This window comes from Eucyclogobius newberryi, unplaced genomic scaffold, assembly GCF_026437365.1.
Source record: "Eucyclogobius newberryi isolate DKJ021-1_F unplaced genomic scaffold, fEucNew1.0.hap1 SCAF_16, whole genome shotgun sequence".
In the NCBI taxonomy this organism is placed as follows: Eukaryota; Metazoa; Chordata; class Actinopteri; order Gobiiformes; family Gobiidae; genus Eucyclogobius; species Eucyclogobius newberryi.
Genome location: NW_027315790.1, coordinates 11,216,440 through 11,235,730, shown reverse-complemented (window position 1 = coordinate 11,235,730; position 19,291 = coordinate 11,216,440). Strand labels below are relative to the sequence as shown.

The window sequence follows — 19,291 nt, the reverse complement described above, 5'->3', positions numbered from 1 at the left end:
AGGTTGTGATGACTGCGTATTTTAGACCCATATTGCATCTGATCCACAGAACAAAAGGTTAACATATGCTAAAAGGGCACATTCAGTGCATTCAGTAAACACTCTGACAGTCGGGATGAAATAGAACTTTGAGAATCACTGATGTGGACGATTTTGATTTGTGAGACCTCTTTCTTACCGACAGAAAGGCGTGTGGGTGAGGAGTCCCGGGAGCAGCCCTGACTGCGTGGGATCCTGCTGCGCCTGTGTCCGTCTGGGGTGCTTCCTCCAAGAACTCTGTGCGCCCCAGAGCTCATGGTGCTGAGGGTCGTGGTGGTTAGGACACGGCCAGGAGAGCCACTCCGACTGCCCGCTTTAGAGAGACGTAAAGAAGTGTTAAGGAAAAATAGAAAGATGTACTTACAGTTTATTAAATGTCATTGGAAAAATGATTGAGGATAGTTGAAACCACAATGACAAATCTTTGTTGTGACAAGACTGCTAAACTATAAGATAGAAATTAGAAACTACAACAAATAAAACAAAAAGTTGAATATTGAATTGAATCATATTTATCACATGTAAATTGACAGTTGAGCCGCATTATGGTCAAAAATACCTGCTTTTGATGGACATCAAGCCTTGTTTAAACTCACTAGTCTAGTTGTCTAGGCTGCAATACATGCAAGGCTCTAATGACCTCAGCCTCGAGAAATTGTGACTCTGAAAATTGCCCAAAAGTCCTACTTTTCACCCACCTTTTCATGCTTTTTATTTATATTATATTGACAAACTACAGAAAAAAGGCTAGAAAAACAAGTATAGCTACATTGTGCTGGAAAAACCTTTAAAAATTAGCAAAAGGAAATGTGAGTAAATGGCACCTAAACCTACAAGCCACATTCACACATCACGTCACAATAAGGCAAACATTTAAACGTATTTGCATTTAAACATAGGGACACAATTTCAATATTTGAATTATTTGCTATTTATTAATGTTTTGTTGCATCTAAATGAGTTTTAAAGTAGCAGTGAATAATGAAAATAAATTCCAAAAGCAGAAACTACCACATTCAGTGAGTCCCACTGTACTCCAGCCAAAAATAAAGTGTTAGTTTATGACCTTTTTGTGCACATTTAGAAAAGGGGAAAACACCAGGGCAGAGAAAGTAGAGACTAATAAAAAACGGGTAAATCATAGCATTTTAATCTTACCACCAACAGGGTTAGCCGACAGAGATCCTGAGCCATAAAGCCCATGAGAAGAACAAGGGAAGCAGAGCCCAGGGAAGGAACAGCAGATTAAACCAATTATATTAAATCCATTATGTGCACACAAAAACGCCATGAAGCACAGAGAACAATGTTGAGTCTTAAACGACAAATGAAGGCGTACTGTTAATTCGTTTTTTCAGCTACTAAAACTATATACGACATTTACCAAAAAACAGCAGCGATGATAAAGCAGTGCATGTACAAACACCTGTCACAGAATGTTTGGCGTAGGGCTGCAACAACTAATCAAATAGATCCTTTAAAAGTTAATTTGTGATTGATAAACCTAATGTGATGTATAAACAGAGTAAACAAACGTGTTTTATTCTGTCAAAACAGAACACAAAAAATGAGGTCATCAGGTGCTATAGTTATATAAAAGCTCAGAGTGGTTCAAATTTGGAACATCATTTACTGTATAGAAAGAAATGTATATAAATACACAAAAGAAAAAGTTAGCTGCAGCCCTAGTATGAAGCAAAGTCGGTCACAATAACAAGGTTATGAATAAAATAATACTTCTTTTGTGCTCAAATTAAGGTTCAATGGAACAGGAGCGCTTCTCAAATAATTTTAACGGGTAAAAAAAAAACACTCCCCACTGCCTTGTCTCAGTTACATTTGTAAGATATACAAGCTGATTGGCTCTGGCATCAAAGATAAGGTTAACAGAGATTTCATTGTGGAAATTGGTCCTCTGCATTTAACCCATCTTTAAATGTTACAAGGGCAACTGTCAGGAGCAGGACAGCCTTCGCTGGATTTACCTATTGCGCATGTTTTGGGTTGGTGGGGAAGTAGAGGAAACCCAAAAATGCAAACTCCACACAGAAAGGCCCAGGCCGTCCGGGACATTCATGCTGTGAGTGCTACACACTCAGCCACCAATTGCAGATCCAAGGTTTGGATTACTCTAGATTACGGTAAAGTGAAGTCAGAGCCAGGCTAAAGCAGTGGGAAACAGTCCACTTTACCATTTTTGGAGTAATGTGACACAGCATGCAAATCTAGAACACACTCCCACACCTCAGTACAAAATACTGTAACCAAAATGGCAGCAATAGCAGGTGGGCACCCAATCCCACTGTGAACACAGATACACACACACAGACAAAATACCTGGTGTGCAATCAGATTCGTCGGAACCTAAAGGCACAAAAATATTTACATGGATCTTAAAGTCGCCTCTTGGGCAACAAATGATCAAATCCACCAAATGAGCCACTACACCCTCATCTATCTGTCACACACTTGTTTATCATGCATTTAGTAGGACAGGAGAAGACTTACGTTGGGACTGGGACACCATCTTAGAGCGGCTGCGTCCTCGCGAGTCGACCTGGCTGGACATACTGCCTGCTGTGGATAGGGGCTGCTTTGTGCGAACACGTCCTAAATGTCCAGATAAGGTCATTTAAGACACCATACATTTTGAAAGTTATTCAAACCATAAGCTAGCAGTTAAAGCAGAGTTAGCCCCAAAAATGACAACTAAAAATCAGCAGGTTCCTTTCAGAACGTTCATTTTAGACCAAAAGCACATTAAGAATCAGTATGCACTCAGGGATGACGAGTTGGATTTGTTTATTTGTCCATTTGAACCTAATCCGATATAAGGTCTTATTAAATATATGATAAATAGTTTGCAAATGTTCTTTGTTTTTGTTACAACATCCGTGAGTGTAAGTTCTAACACCCTCTGTTCACACACTCTCTTGCCTAATTACAGCCTTACCATTGTTTGATTTGGTCCCTATGAACAGAAGAAGGTCAGGTGTATAGTTTAACAAACTTGCATATTGTAAACCTGTTCTTACTAATGAATATAATTATAACAGTTTCAGCGTAGATGTTTTTATTTATTAATAATGGTAGTTAGAAATATCACTGCCGGCCGGGGTAGGGCAGTGCAATTGATCAAGGAGGGGTTCAGATTATGAGGAATCTGTATTCAATGGCAATGATTCAAACTCAGTCTTGTTTACGTTAATTTTTTTTTTTACATTGAATGCAATTTATATTTGTTTTTCGCTAGAATAAAATTGAATCGAAAGCCATGATTGCTATATTGTATTGTCATGTCGTCCAACCCTATTCTAAGTCCATACAACACTTTAATAACATGCTCATTGTGAACAGAGGAGGGCGCTGTGGCTACATGTTGCATTGCCACATGGTTGAAAAGAAAATAAGAGTGGAGTAGGAAAAATAAACAGAATGGTTATCTTGTATAGAAGACGGCGATGATCTTACCATCCTTTTTATCAGAGGCATCATCTTTAGAAGCAGAGAATAGGAAAGAATAGCAGTAAAACAAACCAAGGACAAAGGAAAGGTAAACCACAATATTCAAGAAAGGTAAAGAGTAAAAAGAAGTAAAATGAGAAAAGAATGGGAAGATAGACAGAGAAAAAGAAAGGAGGGTAAAAAGAGAAAAGATAGTAGCATGTCAATTAGTATGTGAATATATTCCACATAAAGATCCGTGCAGAGACAATGCATGACAATATCATAAATAACAGAACATGCAGACACAGGGAGACTTTCAGTTGATGAGAAAAGGAGAAGAAGTGATCAGTCCAAGTTGTGTATTTGAGAGCGCTACACTTATTTTATTCAGAAACTCTCCCTGGCAATCTGCTGCTGACCAGGCCCTTACCCAGAGAGGAGTAGGAGCCCGGGTTCAGACGGTTCGCCCCTCCCGCCTGCCCGATGTGCCGGTGCTTAGCCACTGCAGCCGCGTTAACATCCACATCGCTACGGGAACGCTGGAGGGCGGCTGCCGATAACCCGCCCTTTGAACCCGCAGGGACTGATGGGAAAGGAGTGGGTTTGGGAGGTGATGATATACAATACAATATATAGCACAAGACACGCAGACACCACAGTATATAAACAGTACAACAAACAGCACAATGAGGAGGTGGAGTTCTGGTCACAGGCAGAAGGGGATGAGGGAGATGGATTTTGTGCATATTTCACCAAGTAAAAATATAATATGTGTATCATAGACTACATTCTGACTCACCTCGGCCTGGAGCTGCTGACCACTTCGAAGATAAAGGCCGACTGGGGACAAAACAAAAAGTAGAGCAAAACAACACGTTTACCGGGTGACCTTTTACCCAAGGGTTGTCCCAAATCATGAAGGCAAAATCTAATTGTCATTACTTGAGGCTCTCCTGGGAGGAGGAGGAGGAGCGGTCACTCTGAGGCAGAGAGGCCACACTGCCGGAGCTCTTCAAAAAGGTCTGGAGAGTTTTCTGGTACGAAGCCTCCAGAGAGTTGTACAGAGCATCGGTCTCTGCTGGAAAATGGTTCCTGAGACCCCAGTAGGCCCTATAAAGAAACACATTGAAATATAAAAACATCAAACAAGTGATGTATTGCCCCACTTTCATTTCAGATGATGTCATTTTGTGAAAGCCTTACTTGCGAGCTTCCACTCTGGCTTCTGAGTCAGCATCTCGAATTCCCTTCTTGATGCTTTCAACTAGAACTGCAATATGTCTGAGAAGAACAAGACGACATGGTTAGAACTCCGTCTTTGAGTGTACAAAAAAGTTCATACACGTTTATTATAATCTGAGAGGGACACAAAACAAATATCTGAACATGATGATAAAACTATTGCTTTATTTGATGCGTTTATTCAAAACGTCCTTGCCTTTCGAGTGAGTGCGTATGCCAATCTTGTAGAAGAAGGTCTAGGAAGTAATAACAGCGCCTGGAAATTATACATTTAAAAGTGTGTTATTATTGCCTACAAAAATGTTGCATATTAAAAATGCAACATTTATCTTACCGTCTGACAGACACAGACTTTGACGTGCAATTACTAGTTATCAAAGGAATGAGTCGAGGGACGTGAGTGTGCTGAGGGAGGAAAAAAGAGGATTTATCAAAACAAAACAGTTAATCAAGCAGTAAAAGTTTATTTGATGAGAACTTACCCTAATGATGATGCGAATGGCCGACACACCAGAGCTGGCCATGACTTTGGCACAGTTTGGAATAAGGTTGAACAGGACTGGGACAATGGCTTCAGCTCCATGATCAAACTTGTTCCCCAGCACAGATGAAAGGTAACTAATGAAGCACAGAATAAACGCCAGCTCAATAGCATTATCTAGAGAAACCCTCCGATATGCAGATAAGTGATAACCTATTTTTTAACAGTAATTTTGGATTAAAACTTACGCCACAGTAATGCAGGCCTCTCGGACAACTTGAGATCGCAGATCTTTAGCAGAGAGTTTGAAGGCTCCATCGAGGAGCCGCAAGTGCTGGTAAAAACAGTCGTAGTCGGCTGCACCAGCAACCAACAGTGAGCGGACTTTCTTAAGCTATAAAACAAAAAATGAAGCTGGTTTAAAACTGTGCATAAAGATTTTATTAATATCAAGTACACTGACAGCATTTGCCCTTTGGTCCCAATCGTGTTTGTCATCAGAGCAGATCTCTCGGATTTTATTGAGGTTTTCTTCAAGGTCCCTTGCTGAATAAATCTATGTAAAAGAGAATGAAAAACAAAAGTTAGAAAAACTTAATTGTTATTGCTATAATTATCTGTATTTTGTTTACCTGCACAATGGGGACGTCTGTAAAAGATCTTATAAAGTCTTCTTCATCAATACCACCAGGACTTTCTTTGGACACTGGAAACAGAGAATAATCAACGACAACGGTCCAAGTGTAATCTTTAACAGAATTTAACAGCTGCCTTGTTATTGTGTGCTTCTGTTTCAAAACACTGAATGAACACATGGTCCTCGGCTGGACAGACTACGTCTCTATTGGACTTCCTGACAGTAACGGTGTCAATCATGTCTCATGGCGAAGTCTCAATACTAAAACTGCGCTCAGCTCCTCTGAAAAAAATTATTAGTATAGAGTGTCTAAACAGCGCACACATATTTAAACCTATAAAGAACTACAAAACAGTAAAGACCACAGATATCTGAAACATTATAAATATGCTACAGCACATTTTTGTCTGACAGTTACTGTAGAAGCTCAAATATTGGTCTTCGGTCTGTTAGTTGGTGTTGCCAAAGCATGTGGGTGTCTTGTCATGTGCCTCCAAATGCTAACAAGAAAGCCTCCAATCTTTGCTGTCAAGAAAACTAGTCATATGAAAAGAGCTACATTGTCTTTGTTAGATTTGGACAAATGGTAACCGCAGCCAGAAAGTCCTTGACATCTGCTGCTTAACAATCAATAAGACAGTAATGATCCAAGCAACATTGCATATCCAGCGACTGAATGTAGTATGTATGTGAACACGTAACCAGGTGTAACAAGGGAGAGTATGTACATGCGTCTGCTGACACAGGCAAATGAGAAACTGTAGGCGGACTGCGCTGTGATAGAAACATCGCTTTAAATCGCCATGACAACAGAGCAAATCAATACGAGCAAAGAAAAGTGCAAACGCCACACTAAGAGGAACCTTTAAAACACTTTGGGAACAAGAGCTGAGTTCACCATAGCTACAGCGCAGATGGACACAGAATAAGATTGCTGCATCTTTTATGTTGAATCACAATTTTCCTGTTTGTAGTACATGTATAACTTTCAAAAGTCAAGAATAAACAGCAACCAACATCACTTTTGTTTTCCTTTTCATTAATAATAGTGGCCATCTGGGCAAGGCTTGGGACAGACAAAAATAATACCAATATTTTGAATAAGAAATCTATTAACCAGATATAAATAATATTGTCTGCATAGAGATGAGTTTAAAGTTCAAATCTAATACCTAGCTTGCCACCGGTTGCACTGGGCCTGCGAGCGGATGAGGACTCTTGTTTCTTGGGAACTTTTGGGACCCTGAAAGTCTGAGCCGAGGAAGCACGACTCCCATCCACGCTGTCATCATCGTCAAAGCTACGATCTGAAAGAGACAAGAGAGGTACAACATCATTATATTAAATCTTTGAAATGGGAAGAAAATTGTATTATTCCAAAGGACTTGTATTTTAAATTTCTTTCCTTGCAAGATGGAAAGATGTATCATTCTTAACGCTTGGTCAGGAAAGACTAAATCAATACCAATTACACACTATCTAGCATTTTAAAGAGCAAAAGCAACAACTTGATTACAGTGTCTACTCAGACTAATGGTGACTGACAGAAGTCGATACACGTCAAACAAGCTCTATTCAAAACAAACACATAAAAAGGATGCTAGAAGTAGTGTCACTTTAAAGAGGAAGTGAGGAGAAATGGACATTGTCGTAAAAGCTCAATTTTCATGAAAGCTTTGGTATTAACAATACAATTTCAAAGCATAGGAATGCATATGTACTGCTATGTCGCCCTGACAAGCAGTGACGAAATGCGCCAAAGCCACCACCCTACACCTCGACTCACATCAATTTACTTTTCCACACACAATGCAAAAAACAATATCTGGCCTGCACATGTGCAACATAAACACCACAGGTTTGTAATCATGATTCCAAAACAGCACTCTGCATTGGAAAAACAAGGGAAAAGTCAAACAATGGAGATACTACATGTAAAAACACAGATATCGACAGCACACCAGTCCATCCCTGCACTCACGGTCACAGATGCGCTGGCAGATAAGGCGTCTCATGCTTCTGGGAGGGCGTGGTAACGGGGCAGTCCCCCTTTCCGAGGAACTGTACCCCAACAAGACGCACACACCGTCGTCACTGCATCTTCACACATCCCTAACATTAACGCCTGAATACTTCTCCACCCATACAAGTGCCGGCATTTTCCTCTCCCTCACATCTCTCTTCGCTCGCTAGCATCTCTGCTCCTGCTCTCAGCGGCCTCACAGCCAATCAGAGCACAGGTGACATCATAGTGTGCAGCCAGTGCGGAGGCAGCAGCAGCTCTATGAATGTGAATGTGTCGAGGCAAAGAAAGGAACACACAACATGGACAGACACCTCAAGAATATTAACAGGGAGTCTTTGAATAGCAGCCATTTGTCACCAACCATTGACAACTAGGGATGTAAAGATGAATTGGTTAATCAATAATTATGATTATTGAGATCACAACATAATTATAAAAACGCAGAAATAACCAATTTTCAATCCAGTTTTCATTCAAAAAAGTTATCTTGAATGTATTGTACATTTATTTCACCTTACCCTCACTCTTTCATACAAAAAGATTGATTGATTCCATAAAGCTAATTGCATAAGATTGGTAATCTATAAAACACAGCAGATTTAAGTGAATTAAAGACTTGACTGTTATTTGGTTATGTATCAATAGCCGTGAATAGTTGCAAAGGCGTGATGTTCTTCTTACAATAATTGTAAAGGTAAAATTTGATATAGAAACACTTTCAGGGATATCTATTAAGACATGACTTCTGTGTCCATATCATTTATCTTTAGACAGAGGAAGGCCTATTGATCAGAGGATGTTGTGAAGGACGGCGCAAACCACACCTCTTCCTTGACCCCCCACTCCCTCACCAGCCATATATTTACCATTAATGGCCGCCATTATCATTAAATGCTATTAAAATCAGCTCAATCATGTTTAAAGATTTTGCGTACCTTAACGTAGAGGTGGGCAATATCTTGAAATTTGGATAATATTGTGAATGCTCTTTTGAAGATATGTATTTTGAGTATTTCGTTTATATTAAAAATACCACAATGAGCCGATTAAAAATAAAAATGGGAAAATTATATATATATATATATATATATATAAATAAATAAAAAGGTATACAGTTCCATTAATGTACTGACATGTAATGACATTTCACATTTTTCTGATGATTAAACCACAGCTAATTGGTGCTAATTAAGTTTAAAGACACAATTTAACACATTTCTGTTGGAATGACATATTGTCGACTGATCACTAAAAATATTGACATTCATTTTTGGCAATGTGGTCCACCCATACCCACCTATTTTTAGTAGCCAGACCCAAGGTAATGTATTATCCCCAGTTGCGTTTGCTGAGCTTTGATGACGCAGTTAATGCAACAATTTAACATAAAAGCAACACTTCAGCTTAAAAGAAATGCAGGGAAAAGTCAGATAGAAGTATATGTGTGAGCACCATTAGCCACTGAAGCTTTTGTCTAGTCAGACCCAGGGGAGAAGTCTCTGGGTGAAGGGCAGAGTGAAGACAGCAGAGACGCTGAGCATTCATGCCGTTTCTATGGCGACCAGAGTAGACCAATACACACACATCATACACAGCGACAGCACAAGATGGACAGCAAATGTGTGATTTCGAAAATAGTAATGAAAAAACATTAAAAGAAAAAGCTTAGTGAGAGGCACAAGGATTGTAAAACCGATTTTTTAAAATCGGGATGCTCAAAAACACATGGCGACGGTGTTGCTATGGGAACGTAGACGAGTTCTGCAAAATATGCAAGAGACTATGAAGCATAACTGTTCAAATGTGCACAATAAACCTCTATATAGTGTAAAGATTTATTAGGGCATTTACTTAGTGATCACATTTTGTTAATGAACAACAAGACATCCTAAGGAAAACGCAACGAGGCAGACGGGCTGGACGTAAACTCCGAGAGAAGAGAGGGACAAACAGGAAGTCGGTTCCCGCCGTAGTCATGGGTAACGTGAGGTCCCTTCAAAATAAAATTACGGAAATAGCGAGCCTCATGCGGTCCCAGAGGATTTATAGGGACAGCAGCGTCTTGATTTTCACAGAGACCTGGTTAACAGCAGAAATGCCAGACTCTATTGTAGGTTTGGACAATTTTCATCTGCTGCGGGCGGACAGAACGAAAGAATGCTTGAAGAAAAGAGGTGGAGGTCTGGCGGTGTATGTGAACACGAGCTGGTCCAAACCCGAACACTGCACAGTGAGGGAGCAGCTATGTAACAAGGATATTGAACTATTGGCATGAGGCCATACTATCTGCCCCGGGAGTTCTCACATGTGATTTTGATCGCAGTCTATGTGGCCCCGTCTGCCAATGCTGAAAATGCTTGTGAAGCACTGCTCTCCTGCACTTGTAGGCTGCAAACACAGCATCCACAGGCTCTCTTCCTCATCTCTGGTGACTTTAACCACGCTTCTCCCTCTTCTGTTCTACCAACATACACCCAGTATGTTACCTGCCCCACCAGAGAGAATAGAACATTGGACTTGTTTTTTGCCAACACCAAGGAGGCTTATTCTTCTTCCCCCCTCCCTCCCCTGGGCAGCTCGGACCACAACCTTGTACATCTGAGGCCTGTGTATGAACCCATCGTGCGCAGGCAGCCTGTGGTGTCCCGTGAGGTGAGGATGTGGTCTGCTGAGAGCGAGGAGGCTCTGAGGGACTGCTTCAGCACCACTGTCTGGACTGAGCTTTATGACCCACATGGGGAGGACATCAACACCATCACAGAGTGCATCACGGACTACATCAACTTCTGTTTTGAGAACATTGTTCCCTCCCGGAACTGTGTGTCTGACACTCGGACCTGCAGTGTGGGGGCGCCCCAGGGCACTGTCCTCGCGCCCTTTCTCTTCACCCTTTACACTGCAGACTTCAGACATGACACGGACAGCTGTGTCCTGCAGAAGTTCTCTGACGACTCTGCTATCATCGGACTCATCACGGACGACGATGACGCGGAGTACAGAGGACTGGCGCAGGACTTTGTGGACTGGTGTCAGCGGAACCACCTCCTCATCAACGCGGGGAAGACCAAGGAGATGGTGGTGGATTTCCGCAGACGCCACCCCACTGCCCCCTCACCAGTGAACATCCAGGGACGGGACATTGAGAGAGTGGACTCATACAAGTACCTGGGTGTTGATCTGAACCACAAACTGGACTGGACTCATAACACAGACGCACTGTACAGGAAGAGCCAGAGTCGGCTCTACCTCCTGAGGAGACTCAGGTCTTTTGGAGTGACAGGGCCACTCCTGAAGACCTTCTACGACTCTGTGGTGGCATCAGCCCTCCTGTACGGTGTGGCCTGCTGGAGCAGCAGCATCACAGAGAGGGAGAGGAAGAAGCTGGACAGAGTCATCAAGAAGTCCAGCTCCGTCCTGGGCTGTGCTCTGGACTCGGTGCAGGAGGTGGGGGACAGAAGGGTCCTGGCTGGATTCACATCTATGCTTGATCATGAGTGTCACCCCCTGCAGGACACTCTCTCCGCTCTGGAGAGCAGCTTCAGTGAGAGACTGATCCACCCTCGATGTGCGAAGGAAAGGTTTCGTAGGTCTTTCCTTCCTGCTGCTGTCAGACTTTATAACAAAAACTGTTAGTACTGAACACTCGCAATACTGACCTAACCATGTGCAATTCTGTCATATGTGCAATTGCTGTTGGAATTCATGTGCAATTCATGTGCAACCTATGTGCTGTCGTGACACATATTCATGTGCAATTACTGTCGTGATCACATGCAATGGTATTTATGTATTTATTTATTTATTTGTCTATGGGAGTTTTTATTTATTTATAGGAGATCTTCTACTGAAAGTGTTTTTCAGACTTCCTATAAGTGATCTGTTCTTCTGTATCTACCTCTGTATCTACCTGCGTTGCACCAATGAAATTTCCCCATGTGGGACAATAAAGGAATATCTTATCTTATCTTATCTTAAGGACATACTGTAGTTGCAACCACATGATGGCAGCACTGTCTATAAAAACAGACCGCAAAGGCAAGTTAAGATAATCATCAGTCTATACTATAGACTGATGATATATAGACTCTATAGGGTAAAACATCTAAAAGGTAATTTATGCTGTATTTATGGGTCAAGCGTACGAGCTTTGACTATAACCAGATATAAACCATACCAACAACAATTAATTTACAAAATAATACAAACCATTTGTGCAAATAAGTTACTATACAAATTATAATTTAGAAATAAATACATTTATAAGGATATGTCTATATTTGAGAGGCTTTAAAGCTCATTTCTAGGACAGGGATGCTCAAATTGAAGACGACCTGCTCCAATTTCAGCTCTACTTAACAAAATGTAGCTTCTTAAAGGGAAACCGCAGCTATTTGGATGATCCCAATTCCTGGACTTGAAAAGATAACCCATAATATTTCAATTCCTGCTTTAGCACAGCCACGAGCTTGGCCTGTAAACGAGGTCACGGTTTCCTTGGCAGCGCTGAAGATGCACTGAGGCAGAACGAGCATGTCTGAGGCCAGGATACTGATGTGTGTTTGTGTGTCAACACTGAGCCCCCGATGGCCAGTTTGCAACAAAACACAGTCTCGAGGCTTCTTCAGATTCGATTCATTCTGTGGGATTGTATTCAAACAATCGTGCAGCAAAATGTGAGAGGTTCCAGTGAACAAAAATGTCATCTGATAGCACGTTGTCATTTGAGAAAGGAACAGATGCCTTTTAAAAATGGGCTGATTGGCTCAAAATGATTAACTACTACATATTAGAGAATAGTATAATATACATTAAACATTGCTTCCCAAGACTAAAACTAAAACAATCACGGCATCTACAACGTATTGTACAGCACTGGCTATATACGGCCCATTTTGCCCACTTTACACGTGCCACACAGTCGGAGTTTAAGCCAGGGCATGTGGGGTGAAAGTTTAAGCTGATTTTGAACCATATGTTGACAAGCTTTTGTCCGAGTGCCAGGATCCACAGCCAGATGAGATTAACCGCACTCAGCGAGGGCATCCTTCCCTAGTGCCATAGTTATGCTGAATTATAAGCAGACACTTCCTGTCCATCATCTCGTCAGTGACCGCTCCTTTGTCCTCGTCGCTACTGTTGTCGTTTGTTCTCTGTCGCTGTCATGGTGTATCAGGGGAAGGCAGCGACAGGCACAGCTCTGTGACTCTGCTTCTTCCAACAATCCTCTGCCCTCCTCAACTCCTCTCTCTCTGTCTCCTCTCCTCACGACACCTGCCTCGCTCCAGATATCGCCAAGGACACACTAGATCCATATCTGAATGAAACCGACTTTACAGAAACCATGAGTCACAGGTGACGGCGCGCAAAGGATATGGTCGTAGAAATGCACGGACAAGGGCTTTAATTCCGCTCTCAAACGTTACGTACAACTAATCATACCAGTACGAAGAAGAAAAAATTGCAAATGTACATTTTCTGAAAATGGGTCAGCACTTCATCCAACTAAATGTAATTTTGATAAATCCGTTTATATTCTGACAAAATTAAGGGCCTGGCAGTAAGTACAGTACAGTACAGTACAGTACAGGGAGCAAAGGCCAACACCAAGGCGTGCCAAGGCTAACTGAGCATCTGTCGAGACTTTTACTTCAGGTACGAGGCCAAGGGACATATGGCCAAATTGTCCTCCAGGTAGAGAAAGAAGCAGGTATTGGTTATCAAGGAGTAAGTGCAAACACTGGGATGAATGCAAGAAGAGATTGGACGGTTTCTGTAGAATTCTGAACAAAATGAAAAAGACAATCAACTTTCCCTCAAACGGCAGGGCAGAAAGTTCAGAGAGCAGCAATGAAAATGAATACACAGTTTCAAATTGTGTGCTAGTTAGACTAAAGCCCTGGGGATGATACAGGTTCAAAGAGGCTGCTTTTATACTCCCTCAGAGACAACTTCACAGCAACACATACCACCAACTCTGGCACCTGCGTTTAGAATTCACTGTAATGAAGTAATATGGAACAGCAGCAGTTTATTTACATTGTTACAGAATCTCATGACAACAATATAACGGTCACAAAAGCAGATGAAACAAAACCAATTTCAAACAAACAATAATATTTAAAACTACTCATTAAAAATCCAAAGTGTGTACTGACCATGACTGGGGCTGAGTGCCATGTTGCCTGAATTCAGGGCTTCATCAAACCGGGCAAATATGGTCTGCAACCTGCAAAGAAGAATACACACATAAGGACATTTTGCATACTGAACGACAAAGAATACTCGATCATCAATGCGTAAAAAGAGCGTAAACTGAAGGAGCAGCGGAGACTTCACAAAGTGAAAGTGGCAACTATCAGCCGTCTGCGTTTGTCGGCCTTCAAGCAGTGGGTGTGTCGGCCGTGCCCGTCAAAGTCATGAGGGTTTGGCGGTAGCGGCTCTGTTGGCATCCTGCGCAGTAATACAACAACAATAACACAAACACCGACTACTACCTACAATCATTCAAGTGGTTCAGACGTTCTGGGAAATGAGCAGAGGCACAAGTGTCATCGTATTGTATATCTATATCAAAATTAGGAATGGTATTTTAAATTGTCTACGCTAAGAGATAATATCAAATGATTTTAAGGTAACGGGGAAACAAAAGCTAAAAGATGTCCAAGCTTTGTGCAATACTTCAACAAAAACATTATAACATGACGTTTTAGCACATTTCTGATGAACTGCCAAACCTATAACGGGAACATCTCCAAAAATCTCCAGAAATTAATTAACCGCCCTTCCTTCTGGCAAACAATTCAGACTGTTAACGACAAGGACCGAAATACAGCTTCACAACCTGTTGAAGCAATCACCCGTATCATGTAATTCACCCCATTTGCTGCGTTACACGATATATATCAATTCTATTCTATTTTGGCCAATATCGTCCATGAACAGGTGACATGCAGCAACAACAACAACAACACTTCCACACTTGCAGCAGCACCTAAACCCAAACATGTCTCGTATGCAAACATGAGCAGTAATACGCACCGTTGAGTCTGCTCCCGTCTCAAGTGTCACGGTGCCAAACAACAGACAGCTTAGGAGCTCCAGATAAGTGACGATTAGCGTTGTAGCGGACTGCTCAGCTGCGCAGTCTCGCACATGGTTCTCAAGTGATTCTTTAACGTGCTCATTTTCTTCTTCATAAGTAAATCCAGAAATGGGCTGAGGTTTTTTAAATCGGCGGCATTCATTCGCGTCTGTATTTCCTGGTGGGCTTATTAATAGGCTGGTGCGTTGCTGTGCAGTGTAGCATCAGCCTGCATGCCAGTGACAGTGCTTGGTCCACAGCTCTTCGGGGCTCTTTGTATTCAACATGGTGCAGTGGCTCTGGAGGGGAGGGAGCAACGCGGGGGGGGGGGGGGGGGGGGGGGGGGGGGGCAGCCAAACAGAAGAGACCCGAGCAGGCAACGACGGCCATGCGACAAAGCACCACCTCCTGTCACACATCCAGGCGTTTGCTGAGCACACACAGTCCCTGGGAACACTACAGGGCGATACCACAAGGTAAATCTCAGGACGCCTCTTTTTGTGTGTGAGGGATGCCAAGTAGGGCATTTTGTATGATGGAAGGGGAGATTGAGTTACCCTTTACATAACCTACACTCCATACGCAGACACTACTGAGGGGGAGGGGCTAGGCAGCAAACAGAAAGCATGGACTCCTCTGTCTCTTTACGTTTTCTTCATGTCTGTATATATCATGTCTTTAAACCAGACTTTGATATCACTCACATGTACCAGAGTGGTTTTCATTTGACAAAACCAACTTGATTTTTCATATTTTGGGTTAACAGGGTTAATCCCAGTTTCTCCATTGACATTACATTATGTTCCAGTTCACGTCTGCTCTTGTCGTCTCCATTTCCATGTTTTTAGAATGTTTTGGTTTGCAGACTTTTAAAAAGGTCTATAGAAACCTACTCAATTGTCTGCAATGACTTTACTCAGTGACCTTTGTAAGAGTGAGCTTTAAATGCTGAACCTTTGGTTTTTCGGTTTCATTCAGAAAATGTGCAGTTGCGTGAGGGAACCAGGGTTAAGCCACTGACAGTGTAAATGTCTGGTGTGGAAGTTTAACCCAATGTCAGAGTTACTAAACATAAGTATGTAACCGTGATTCTTCTGACCTCTTGGGGAAGTGTCAAGAGATTTAGGCCACATCTTTTTAGTGTCAAGGGGTCTTTCTGGGTTCTTTGGTGCTAAAAAGATGATAACTAAGGTAATGAAAAAAACATTACATTTGACCATTTTTTACCATGAAAAGTGTTAGTGGAGCACATTTTCTGCCAAAAGTCCTGCAACGTTGGACCCAGACGTGATATGTTATCCAGCCGGGATCCAGTGCAGCGGATCATATATCGACCCACACTGGCATGCTTTCCACTGAGCACTCCAAAACACACTTTCAAGGCTCTAATGCTATTCACCGGATCACTGTATAATCACTCTACGTAAAGTATACAAAGGAATGGGCCATTTGACAAAAAAAAAATGTATTTCATTGAGATGGAAGTGTTTCAATAACAATATTCGGGCAATATTTTCACAAAGCATGAGGAATGTTCTGAAATGAGCCACAAAAGTGCAGAAATATCACTTCTTATGCTTGTTTGGAACATAATACTTGATCACTGCTTTTAACACCAGGTATAAGATAATATTTGACTTAATGAGGAACACCAGATCCGAAACTAAACTATATCAGGCCTTAATTAGGGCTAAACTAGGTCTAAAATTAGATATTATCAGATATTGGAGATATCGGGATGTTTCCCCCAATCAGGCTTTTTGATAGGATTTGAAAACACCCCATCCAAATAATTATGTCCTGGGGTACTGGGGCCGACTAGGCGAAAAAACGAGTAGCTTCGTCATTCTCCGGATCACGGCTCGGCAGCCAATCAGAGCCAAGCACACAAATTTGTCGACCAATCAGCGTACAGCATGCAAATTTTCACTTGTAAACAGTAAACTGTAATCGCGGACTATTGTCAAATGCTTCCCGGCACGATTTAATGCCAATATTCCCTTTTTTTCTAAGATTTATTATTAAAATGGCCTTCTCTGCACTCGAAAATGTCCGTCCACATTTTAAAATACCCCGTCCAAAATACGGGAAGATGGGTCTCCATCTAAAAGCTTGACCCCGATATTTTTTCCTGTACTGCCCAAGGGTTTGCGTCTCCATGTTTTACTCCCAGTTTTGTCCTGCAAATTTGACATTTTGAACAAACCAATAACTCTGTGTAATCCCCCATTCATCCATATGGTATCATTTCTATAAAAATAGAAATAGGAGGCCAATTAGACAAAAAATATGTCTCCATAGATACACAATCATGCCAAAAAAAAGTTTTAAATACCAGATAAAATATATTTTAACGTTTTAACAAAAGTGAAAGTTGAATTGTGCACTTTACTATAACTTACCATAAATCAGTGGTCTTATTATTGGTATTGGCAAATATAACTCATCAGCCACAACAGTAAGACATATATTGCAGATAAATTTCAGCTCAAAAAATCTGTATCTGACCATCCCTAGATGAAAGTTAGTTTGACCAACACAAAGGAGGACAAATGCATGAATAGATTCACACACTCAAACTGCCCTAAACCTTTTGGTTCAACTCATGTTTAATCAGCTCTTTTTGCTGTCATTCAAATTGTTCTGAGGCTACCCCAAATAAATTGTCTGTTTGCTGTAACCCGAGTCAACATTTTTAAAGTGGCTCGGTCGGTAGGCAAATTCTTATTTTTTTTTACTTTGAAGGCAAAAAAAAAAAGATCCAAATTTTGCCATTTTTTTGAGTCGGAGTGACCACCAGGGGTCAGGCTTCAACAGTCAATGACGGAAAACATCTCTATCAACCCGATCAGGAGACTAAATCTCACGATTTTAAGACATTTCAATCGACCTTTATCCTTAATCCTTTATTTTGGTAGCGAAGGCGAGCGGGGGAAACATGCGGCGGACACGGGCGCCGCCATGTTTGTTGTAATGACGCTACTGGGCGTGTGTCAATCCCAGAATGCATTGCGTAAGACACCCTGACAGAGCCTGGCATGTCCTATGGACACATGAGTGGCGCCGACGGGGGCACACCAATATATCGTCACTAACTCGTGGTCTGTTTCATTACAGACACATGTGGGGGAGTGACTAGAAAGACGCACATGCGTTGCGCAGTGCTTTATCTTTGCTATAAGGATAACAAGCTAGACACGGTGGTTAAGGGAAGTCCGGTCGGTGAGTCGGCGAAATATTTGAAAAATTAAAGAATTTGACGTTTTTTCAACAAAATGCTGATAACATTTTTTTAGTCGGGTAGTTCCACGCCGGGTCGGTCGGGTTACGGCAAACAGACATATTATTTTGCTCAGCCTGATTAGATTAATTCAATCTATAACAAACAAACTCACACTGAATGTTTAGAGAAGAGACATGCATAATATGAGCAATGAAAGACAATGGCCTGAGCAGCATTCACAGACAATGAATAGTCAGCATAAATCACAGTAGACATACATGTGCTCAAAACAACCCCTAACTCAGGCCTGTAACCATGACGACCTGGGACTGACCAGACCAAAGGACCTTGTCATATGACTACCAAAGACAAACAGTGCTCTCCCTTTTTTGTGTGGATTAGACCAAACGGCATTGTGCCCCATCAGTCTGCCCTCCTCTCTCTACAGCATTGTGCTCTGCATAAAGTTCCTCTGTGTGCGTCAAGGGCACAGTGGTGCATGGTGTGGCTTGGGACAGACTGAGCGCCAACGAGGCTGAACACCCATCCCAGATTTGGATGAGGACAAACAGAAGGAGAAATATTAGCAAATGCATTGACTTGAGGTCAAAATAGACTTACCGCGCACCAGGCAGTCCTCGCTTTGCCAAGTCTGCTCTGACTCTCTCCCCGATGTGACGATAAATGTCCACCAATGTTGTTATGGAGGCCTCACGAACCTTAAGGCAAAACACAAAAGTATTGCTTATAACGTATTTAAAGAATCAAGAGGTAAGTTTTTCATATGCAGACAAACTCAATCTACACACCAGTCAAAAGATTAAACACTTTTTTTTTTAAACATTTATTCCTTTTTGTCAGTTTTTTTAGGCATATGAAACTTAAAAGAAAGCTAAAACCAACATATTTTCTATCAAAACAACCATCTCTTTACATTTACCCCCAAAAAATGTTGACATCTAGGCCAAGACTACAGTCAGCTTCATACAGAGTGAAATTATAATAATGAGTGGATACATTGAAACAGATTCTGAAACAGCTTCAGATGCACATGTAAAAATAAACTACCTGATAACAACGGTAGCCATTTCTAAAAGTGGAAGAAGAAAAACGGC

The 19,291-nt window shown here is 41.6% G+C and overlaps 1 protein-coding gene across 1 annotated transcript in view; it reads right to left on the bottom strand.

Annotated features, from left to right (window-relative positions):
* The window catches only part of clasp2 (cytoplasmic linker associated protein 2), a 42,467-nt gene that overhangs the window by 13,789 nt on the left and 9,387 nt on the right, over positions 1–19,291 (bottom strand). The window contains exons 6-23 of the mRNA XM_072447503.1: positions 18,798–18,895; positions 14,028–14,098; positions 7,019–7,153; positions 5,842–5,915; positions 5,673–5,765; positions 5,458–5,603; positions 5,211–5,346; positions 5,063–5,133; positions 4,925–4,984; positions 4,690–4,767; positions 4,429–4,596; positions 4,286–4,326; positions 3,917–4,069; positions 3,511–3,534; positions 2,548–2,649; positions 2,377–2,403; positions 1,198–1,224; positions 179–352 (exon numbers count right to left, since the gene is read on the bottom strand). Coding sequence (XP_072303604.1) covers positions 179–352; positions 1,198–1,224; positions 2,377–2,403; positions 2,548–2,649; positions 3,511–3,534; positions 3,917–4,069; positions 4,286–4,326; positions 4,429–4,596; positions 4,690–4,767; positions 4,925–4,984; positions 5,063–5,133; positions 5,211–5,346; positions 5,458–5,603; positions 5,673–5,765; positions 5,842–5,915; positions 7,019–7,153; positions 14,028–14,098; positions 18,798–18,895 — 1,678 coding nt within the window. The remainder of the gene's footprint in view (positions 1–178; positions 353–1,197; positions 1,225–2,376; positions 2,404–2,547; positions 2,650–3,510; positions 3,535–3,916; positions 4,070–4,285; positions 4,327–4,428; positions 4,597–4,689; positions 4,768–4,924; positions 4,985–5,062; positions 5,134–5,210; positions 5,347–5,457; positions 5,604–5,672; positions 5,766–5,841; positions 5,916–7,018; positions 7,154–14,027; positions 14,099–18,797; positions 18,896–19,291) is intronic.